Here is a 9,932-nt window from a genome sequence, read left to right as displayed (position 1 = left end):
ACCCCTTCCTTAAGATGTGGTGGTTGTTGCTAGTTTGTAGGTAAGACTCCTTAAATATAGTTGACTTTTCCTTATTAGTTGCTGCTAGCTTATGCTCATTCTTCTAGGGTTTTGATCTTCACCTCATGCTTATAAAGATGTGGACTTAGTCTCCCTTGATTATAGGAACTACCTTTGACTTAGTTTATTTCAACATGTGCTTAATTGCTTAGCCCCAAATATTTGTAAATATCTTCTCCATATTATATGTTGGTCGTCCACTTCATCCCTGGATACCTCTCCGGCTCGTATCAATGCCTGTCAGCTAAATCGCTTTGTACGCAAGCCGACGTGTATCTGTTGTACCGACAATGCTTGTTGTACTATCGTACCACGACAATACTGTTGTCTTTGTTGTCTTTGTCTTTGACTTATAATAATGCCCGACCCGAGTTGTACCCCGATCGTATTTTCGATGTATGATGCCTTGTCCACTTTGATATAGTCTTCTAGCCTGTCTCCTTGCCTGGACCGCTACGTTGAACTCGCCTGAACGGTAATGCTGAGGCCGAATTCTAGCCTGACGGTAGTGTAAAATATCAGGCTCAACACCCACCACTGCCGATGTCAAACCTCCGCCCTTTCCTCCCTCTCCAGTCACCAAAAACTCTAATTATTTCTTTAACCCTTGCTCAATTTACACCTTCCTAATTGAATAATAAATTTGATGTTTAATTAGTAAAGTTTGAAGTATTACTTGACTAATATGAGAATTAAAAATTTAATCGAATAATCTTGTGAAAATTTGGCTAATTTTGATAGAAAGAGAAGGAGAGTTATTTTTTTTGGGTTTTTAGTAGAAGGGCAATAAATGGAAAAATTATGTCAAAATTTACATGAAAAAGCAATGTATTTGAAGTTCCTAAATTACTTTTTACCATCACTCTACTTAAATTCCAAAAAGTTAATCACTTTATTAAGTTAATCACTTTATTTGGGTGATATTGAAATCCCCTATTTACTAAATTAATAGAGAAAACTCTAATTTTTCCCGCCTAAAACATATTTTCTAGAATAATGCTTGGTATTTTTAGCATATACTATAAGTGATATTGAAATCCTCTATTTACTAAATGATATAATATTTGTATTTAAATATTTATAACATTTAATATTTCACATTCTACATAATTTTATCTCCGATCTTTTTAAGATAAGGAAATTATTTTTTTAAAGAACTTATTGATAAAAATTTATTGACTTTTTATGATAAGAAGTTGCGGCTAAAAAATATGGTATTAGTAAATATTTGTTAAAATTCGTTGACTTTTTATGATAAAATTTGCAGCTAAAAAATATATTATTAGTAAATATTTTTTAAAATTCATTGACTTTTTTATGATAAAAGTTGCAGCTAAAAAATATGTTACTAGTAAATATTTGTAAATTAACGTCATTAAGTTCTCGATAAAAAAAAAATTCAAAAAAAATACTCATTTTATTACTACTTAAGATTTAAATTTTTATTTATTTTTCTAATCAAAATACATTAAGGAGAAACATGAAAAATAAGTTAATTGTCAATTTAAATTCTATAAATAATAAACTAAAGGGTTTTTTTATCAGAAACTACCTTTTATTTAGGGTCATTTGTGAACAACTACCTTTCATTTTATTTTTGACTTTCAACTACCTTTCATTTCTTCTTTTTGCAAAAGACTACCAGAATTCCACTTCCGACGAAAAAAGTCAACTTTCCGGTGTTGACTTGCTCTTTTCTCCCCTTTTCACACATATAACCTAGATTTCTCCATTGATTCACCCTACAAAATGTGAAAAAGCTCCTCTCCATGCCCAATACCTTATCAAAAGTCTCTTCCATCTCAATTTCCCTCTCCATCTCCGTCGTAAAATCACCTTTACTGCCACCTTCAACTACATCTTTACATTTCAACAACCTTAGCTTATAGACTACTCACGATTCATCAACCTAATGTCCATGAGTCCATCTCAGACATATTAAAGTACCCTCTTTTTCTCTTCATGGCGAAGATGGTAGGTATAAGAAAACTAATGAGATAGTAGACATGTAATCCTAAGAGTGAATCCATGATTATTTTCGAATAGTTAACACTAGGCTGCTGTGTTTGCCCATAATAGATCATTATTGTTGAAGAAGTATTTACCATGTTCTGATAAATTTCCAAGGTGGTTTGTTTGATGAATTAGGATTTTGATTCGGGTAAGAGATGGACAAATTGAGGCGATTAATGTTGGGTTTAATTAATATTTATCGTCAATTATTAGGTTTAAGAAGTAAAAAATTAAATTTAACATGAAAATGACGACTCAATGTTGGAGAGTTGACTTTTTTTAGTCGGAAGTGGAATTCTGGTAGTCTTTTGCAAAAAGAAGAAATGAAAGGTAGTGGAAAGCCAAAAATAAAATGAAAGGTAGTTGTTCACAAATGAACCTAAATAAAAGGTACTTTTTGACAAAAAACCCTAAACTAAAAAGTAAAACTTTATAAATAACGTGCATATATTACACGGGTCGTTCTATATTAGTAGCTCTATAAATACCGCGCATTCATTGCGCGGGATCTAAACTAGTTAACTTTAATTAAGTATCATCCGGTAGTGTTATGATGAGAGTATTTAGGGAAGTAGTACTCCTTCCATTCAACTCCACTTTGCAACTTTGATTTTTACACGGATATTAAGGAGCGGATTAAAAAAAGTATTAAAAGTACATGGGGAAAGAGAAAGAAGAGGTTAAAAATATTAAAGGGAAATTCCCACCTGTACCCCTCTGGTATGGGCTAATTCCACTTGTACCCCTTCTTTTCAAGAAAGCCTACTTGTACCCTCCAACTTCCTATTTATTCTCACTTATACCCCTTAAATATAATAAATGATGAATGTTGAATATGAAATGGGGAAAAGGGTAAAAGATGAATGTTGAAGATGAAGTGGGGTCATAAAAAATGAATTTGGAGAGAGAAACGATATTTGTTGGCGAGAAAACAAATATTTCAATTAGGGTACTCATCTTCATATTGTTTACGTAGCCCTTAACATTTTACTTGACGGTATTAACACTTCTTCCCTACTTCATAATGATAAGCGAAATTCACTTACCGTCTTAATTGTTGGTGCTTAGTATTATGGTCACACTCTTATGTAACTAGGATGTTGGAGTGTGAGGTTATTGTTGGTGCTTAGTATTATGGTCAAACTCCTATGTAACTAGGATGTTGGAGTGTGAGGTTTCTTTAAAAGTACGGGTAGAAGTGAGATTAGCTTATACTTGAGGGGTATAAGTAAGAATAACTAGTAAATTGGAGGGTACAAGTGAGATTTCCTGAAAAATAAGGGTACAAGTGGGATTAACCCATACCAGAGGGGTACAAGTGAGAATTTCCCAATATTAAAAAAACATAAATGTGAGGTTTTATGGTGGGTTAGTGTGGGGTTTGAGTGACATTTTTTGTAAATAAAAATTTGGGATATTCTACGGTGTACCCTCGAGTTTTTTGATTTTCTATGGTATACCCCTACAGTTTTGAAATTCTATGGTGTACCCCTGAACTCTATACATTAGTCTATACCATGACCTTATTTACTGTCTTGGATATGTTATTTTCTTAATTTATCTATTAAATCATTTATTTACCATTTCAATTACTCCATGACCTGCTCATATACTTATTAACTAGCCAAATTACCCATTAACCCATCAAATAATATACGAATCTAACTAAAAATTTATAAAATCTCCATTATCATTTTATGAATCATAACTAAGGTTTTTAATAATAATTTATGCTTATGAAAAGTGATTTGTGATCCTTTTCACTTATGATGGTGTTAGAACACTAATGAGTCAGAATAAAGGTCAAAAAACGGTTGTTTGATAGTGATAAAGTTAATGGGGAGTTAAATGAGGTCATGATATAGAAATAAGTAAGAAGTTTAGGGGTATGATGTAGAATATAAAAATTGTAAGGGTATAACATAGAAAATCGAAAAACTCAAGGGTACACCGTAGAATATTCAATAAGGATAGAATTATCATTTTTTTAGCCAAATAAGGAAACCTGTAAAGAGGAGTTGAATGGACGGAAATGGAATATATGTAAAGTGGAGTGGAATGGAGGGAGTAATATAGAGTGTTTTTTTTTTTTTTCTTTTTTTGGGGAGAGTAGTAATATAGAGTTGGTGAGTAATGATTCCATGGATGAAGCCTGAAGGTCAAGTGTTCAACTAAAGCGGGCAGCTTGATACAAATCATATCTGGCGGCTTGGTTAATTGAATAGACGAGACTGACATTTTTAGTCATAGATCTTCCATTCTTAATTAGGAATATAATCACCATTTTCGACTACTTAACATACATAACACTGCAAAGTGCAAACTCAAATTCATCATTCTTCATATATCAATTTCCCAATTCTTAATCTAATCAATCAATTCAATACTAATCTTCTCAAATTACTGCACTTCACAACCTTAGTTTAATCTAATTTAACTAGTTTAATGGAACGAGTACTATCACTCGCACAACCACCTTCCATTTCTAGGGTTTCCTCCCAATCCTTCGATTTTAGGCCTCAATTTGGTACTACCACATTATTCTATCCTCCTATCTCCATGAATGATCGCAAACTTAATTCATCCCTCCGTCTTCAACCTCATCAGGTATTATTTTTTCTAACGTTGTATACTTTTTTTTTGTTTATTTCATTTCTTGTAAAATTCTGTATACTACGCTTGTGTGTTGATTTCATAGTTTCTCTCGAGTCCCACACAATCGTCAACTCATTCCGTATGTATTTCGTATCTTTAGTAGGCCGTATTAGGGTTTTTGGTTCCAAATATCGGTATTACACTGTCAATACTGCTTATCGTCTATGCGTAACATGCTTTCGATTACTTGAAATTCAACCAACTGAATGTAGGTAGATTGATTTGGTTGACTGTTTTTTTTTTGGAAAAAATGGACATATTTTATGATTAAATATACGGAATAGTGCTCGTTAGAGTAATTTCTTATGGTGTGCTGATATTGGTGAGAATGTGAGTTATGGTTGATTGCCGGAATTTGTGCTCATGCCCGATTAAGGTTTTACATAACAAGTCAAATTTGGAATTTGCTAGGATTTTTGACTCTTGTTTGGCAAGAATTACGAGTTGGACGATATGTCAATATGTGATGAAAGTGGATTGCTGGAATTTGTGCTCATGCCCGATTAAGGTTTTACGTAACAAGTCAAATTTGGAATTTGCTAGGATTTACTAGGATTTTTTACTCTTGTTTGTCAAGAATTACGAGTAGGACAATATGTCAATATGTGATGAAAGTGGAACACATCTGCTTCGATTTTTTTTTTCTTTTTTTTTTTTGTAATTCAATGGCTAGACTATTTTTTTAAGGTAGAGGGTTTTTTTTATCCATTTGGTGAAAGATGGGTGGTTGAGACTTAAAAAGTTTGTTTTGTCTGTGCTGTATTATCAGTCAAACTCTCTACATGCGGCTGCCATTCCGGTGACTGCTGAGTCAGTAGAGCATACGCTGAAGATCAAAGAGTGGGAGGCCGGGATGCTGCAAGAGGAAATTGCCGCGAGCCAGGGCATAACAATTAGAAGACGGGCACCAACTGAACCTCCTTCAAATTATGAGGGGCCTTTTGAGATTCAGATTCAAAATGGTCCCGCTGCTCCACGTAACGTTTTGGAGGAGATTATATGGTTCAAGGACGTTGAAGTATCACAGGTAGTTTAGTCCTCTAAGCTCTAGTTTATATACTCTGCATAATGGCTATTGAGTTGCTCACTTAGTTACTAACTCTTCTCTTGCTAGTTTAAAGAGAAAGTGTCTCTTGACACATTGAAACAAGCTGTTGATAATGCTCCTCCGACTAGGGACTTTCCGGGAGCATTAAGGGCTGCTTACCAACGAACAGGATTCCCTGGCTTAATTGCAGAAGTAAAGAAGGCTTCACCAAGTAGAGGCATTTTAAGAAAGGACTTCAATCCGGTATGAATATCTCTTTCCACTGTCATTTCTTCAATGAATTTACTTTCAAACGTTGCAAGTATTTAGATAAAAACAAATGCATCTTGCTTTATGGGAAAGGTTCTGCTTTATAAGGTTTGATATTCATTGCCGACATGTGCACATCTAAATGATACTGAAATTGTTTGGGTTTAGTCTCGCTGATTATTTTCTTGCATGGCTTGTTGTCAACCCTTTATTATAGGTTGTCGGTTTAGTATCCTCTTTTGTTCTTATTGGTGCTGAGTAGTTTTTACTCTAATGGCAGGTCGAAATTGCAAAAGCATATGAGAGTGGTGGAGCGGCATGTCTTAGTGTTTTGACTGATGAGAAATTTTTTCAGGTAATTACTTAGTATGTAATATTTTTCTTATTGTCCGTCTCTTTATTGCTGTCTGTGAAAATAAATGCTGCTGCATCACTGAGTAACTTCTATTTTACGGAACAGGGAAGTTTTGAGAATTTGGAGGCAATACGCAATGCTGGTGTACAGGTCAGTATAATAAAACACACGTTTATCCAAACTTTGGAGGCGTTTATTAAATGACCTGAGGACTTATACATTTGTTGCACAATTTGGTATTTTGGTTGTACAGTGTCCTCTACTATGTAAAGAATTTGTAGTAGATGCATGGCAAATATACTATGCTCGTCTTAAAGGGGCAGATGCTGTTTTATTGATTGCTGGGGTTTTGACTGATCAAGACATTAAATACATGTTGAAGATCTGCAAGTCATTGGGGCTGGCTGCATTAGTTGAGGTTTGTTTGCACAAGTCTACTTTTAGTTTTCACCAAATCTGTTTAGTTTTTGATACGGAAAGACAGTCACTATTCATTAACTCACAAGTTATATTATGTTCATAGATACTAACTCTAGCTTAATATGAGTGATAATTGGTTGGTTATCAAACTACATCATGGTGCTCAAATACCAGAGTGATACCACATTTAGAGTCTGGACTACTGGAATTTTCAATTAAGACCAGATATAGCTGAGTTTGAGCCTTGGTATCATATTCTAAAACCCGATATGACATCATGATAATTAGACCAAGCATATCTTGGTTTCGCTTTTCATAACGTGTGTTTGTTGCTCAAGGCCTCAAGTTCAAAACTTATTATTTCTCACTTCTGCTTTTCTTAAGGTGCATGATGAACGGGAAATGGATCGTATGCTTGAAATTGAAGGCATTGAACTTATAGGAATCAATAATCGTGATCTTGGTATGACTGTCACATTAATCTAAGTTGCTTATTCGGTTCATTATAGGAATCAATAATCGTGATCTTGGTATGACTGTCACATTAATCTAAGTTGCTTATTCGGTTCATTGCTTACCTTTTGATGAGGTGTGTAAAATTTGCTAGATCAAGGTCTTTTATTATTTAAATAAATGATCTATATATATGCTTGACCGACAGGGACATTTAAGGTTGATATAAGCAACACAAGGAAACTTCTTAATGAAAGGCGTCTAGAGTTGCTCAATAACAAAGATATTATCGTAAGTTCTCTTTCGTATCAAGTGTTAATGTGTTATGTTGGCTTTCTTGTTGAAGCATATGCCTCGTCTCTTCCCTTCAATAGTTCCACTTCACTCCTGGAGTTTGTTAAGTCCATTGATTTACTAAACGTGCTACATATATTCTTGATTCCAGGTTGTTGGTGAATCTGGCTTGTTTACTCCTACGGATATCAATTTTGTTCAAGAAGCTGGCGTGAAGGCGGTAAGTTTGATTACTATTTTGAATAAAGAAAATATTGTTTCTCCAAATTGTAGAACTAGTACCGAGTTATGGGTTATCCGCATGGACCGGAAAACAGTTTCTCTCAATTTTTAACATATGGTTAAGGTTGCATACATACGACCTCACTTTCCTCCCCATAGGTTTTTGGGGCACTGGGTAAGTTATGGGATAGCGGTGATGTGAGTAAAATTACTACCTTATGATAAGAAGCCAAGTCTTAGTTTTATTCCTCGGGTCTCTTAATAAGTTGGCTCATAGGCTTGCTAAAGCAACATTGATAATGTGGTAGGAATAGTTTTTACAGCTGCCAAAAAAAAAGAAAAATTCTAATCTACTTCGACACTTCGTTGTAATTATATGGAGGCTCTTACCGGTGAACATTTTGATTCCGTCGAACGCCCTGTGTATAGCACATTTTATTTTGGTAGAAACAAATTCCGATTAGAGTTGGGTCATATGTGAATATTTGAACCTGAAATCTCAGTCCCGGTATTGAATCTGAAATTTCGTGAACTACAAGCTTGATTTCAGATGACTCAGACTCAGTTGTGACTAGAATTAACTCTGAATTTCAGACTTGTGGATCAATGTTGAAATGGTTAAAGCAACTATCATTGACATAATCTGAATTTCAGACTTGTGGATCAATGTTGAAATGGTTTTTGAATCTGAGGAGTAAATGATGTTTGCAGGTTTTGGTTGGGGAGTCCCTTGTTAAACAAACCGATCCGGCAGAAGGAATAGCGAATCTTTTTGGTAAAGATATATCAATATCAGCCTAATGCGCCTCGATTTGTTTACGATATACATGTAAGTGTTGATGTATGTCTTGGACCTTTGGTATCAACAACTGTTATGTTTGTTGGAGTGTTGTATCAAATCATGTTGTATCGAATCGTGTTGGATGAAGTCCACAACTGTAATAAAAGAAACGATAATGAGGAACGTTATCAATAATGGATTTATTACCAGAATTTCAACGACCTTTGTTATTTTCTTGACCTTTTTATGTTCATCTGAAAACAACTTTTATATTTTCTTATTACAAAGAGTAAGGTATTGATGTGCACTTATTATCAGTATATTCGACGACATCTAATGTCGAGGACTGATGACCGGTTGTCATCGGGTGCCCTGGACTAGTACAAATATGATACGTGCATCATTCTCCAATGTCACACAACGCTTTTATATGTTGTGTACTCTCAACAATCAACTTTAGATAGGTGAAATTCGTTGGTATGATCATAATTTAACACAGAAAAAGCAGTTGATATCTATTATTTTAGTACTACGTAGAAGAGGAAAGCTAAAGGCAGGCGAAGTGATTATTTTTGGTGACCATAATAACAAAGGTTTTCTGGTACGCCTATCTTAAACGGTAGTCATAATTTTCATAAGCACGATATTTAATGAGTGAACGACTTTTCTAACGGTGAATCTAGACAACATTACCACACTTTCCATTGCTTCCAACATTGATCTAGTGAATCTCTATTAACTAATGATCTTATATTATTGTTCCGGGTGTAATTCCAGAGCAAGTATTGTTACCACCCGTGGCTTGTAGAATAATGTCTTGAGTTGAACCCTTCGTCTTTATCGTTCCTCTCGGCCTCTCCTGCAACAATGAACGAACTGAGGGCTTGGCTTTGTGCCAAGCGTACTCACTCCGACGCTCAAGTCAGTAAACTTATGAGATAAGTTGTTACTAGGCTGAATGTATATTGTAGAGAGATAAGGAAGATAATACCAGATGAATAGTGTTTCTTAGGTTAAGTTGTGGATTAATTCCCTCCTTTCCTCAATGAGAGTTGAGGAGTATTTATAGACTTTCACCTTTTGTCACGTAGTGGCCAAGTGGCTAGCAGGTGGAAAGATCGATCTACCCCTCGCCGAGGGACCTGGCGGCCGGCGGGCCTGTTGACTCACCGAGGGGTCTTGGATATGAGTTCGCGGATGTGTGCCCGGTGGTGTTGGTTGCTCGGTCGGGACCCATCCGACAGCCGACAGGCCTCGTCGGATTAAGGCCCCTAAGCCGTTGACTTCTTGTGGATATCTTTGACCTTGCTCAATATGTTGGAGTCGTCACGGGTGCGAGAATATGCCCCATCAATTTGCCCCAGCGTAGTCTATGCCGTGGT

The 9,932-nt window shown here is 35.3% G+C and overlaps 1 protein-coding gene across 1 annotated transcript; it reads left to right on the top strand.

Moving 5' to 3' along the window:
- The first annotated feature begins 4,136 nt into the window (after positions 1 to 4,136).
- Positions 4,137 to 8,768, top strand: LOC141604678 (indole-3-glycerol phosphate synthase, chloroplastic-like). The gene is made up of 10 exons (XM_074423128.1): positions 4,137 to 4,680; positions 5,498 to 5,755; positions 5,843 to 6,019; positions 6,306 to 6,380; positions 6,486 to 6,530; positions 6,634 to 6,798; positions 7,185 to 7,263; positions 7,462 to 7,544; positions 7,699 to 7,767; positions 8,481 to 8,768. Exons 1-10 carry the CDS (start codon positions 4,519 to 4,521, stop codon positions 8,568 to 8,570), a joined length of 1,203 nt encoding a protein of 400 aa, XP_074279229.1. The 5' UTR covers positions 4,137 to 4,518; the 3' UTR covers positions 8,571 to 8,768.
- The last annotated feature ends 1,164 nt before the right edge of the window (positions 8,769 to 9,932 follow it).

This window comes from Silene latifolia, chromosome 1 (genome assembly GCF_048544455.1).
Source record: "Silene latifolia isolate original U9 population chromosome 1, ASM4854445v1, whole genome shotgun sequence".
Classification (NCBI taxonomy): Eukaryota; Viridiplantae; Streptophyta; class Magnoliopsida; order Caryophyllales; family Caryophyllaceae; genus Silene; species Silene latifolia.
The sequence above is the reverse complement of the archived record's forward strand: the minus strand, read 5'-3'. Positions and strand labels throughout refer to the sequence as shown.

Bases quoted from the DNA above. Each gene is read 5' to 3' on its own strand.
- LOC141604678 (XM_074423128.1), top strand. From the start codon at position 4,519: ATGGAACGAGTACTATCACTCGCACAACCACCTTCCATTTCTAGGGTT. The intron at 5,756-5,842 runs GTAGTTTAGTCC...TTCTCTTGCTAG, and splicing joins AGGACGTTGAAGTATCACAG to TTTAAAGAGAAAGTGTCTCT. The intron at 7,768-8,480 runs GTAAGTTTGATT...TGATGTTTGCAG, and splicing joins AAGAAGCTGGCGTGAAGGCG to GTTTTGGTTGGGGAGTCCCT.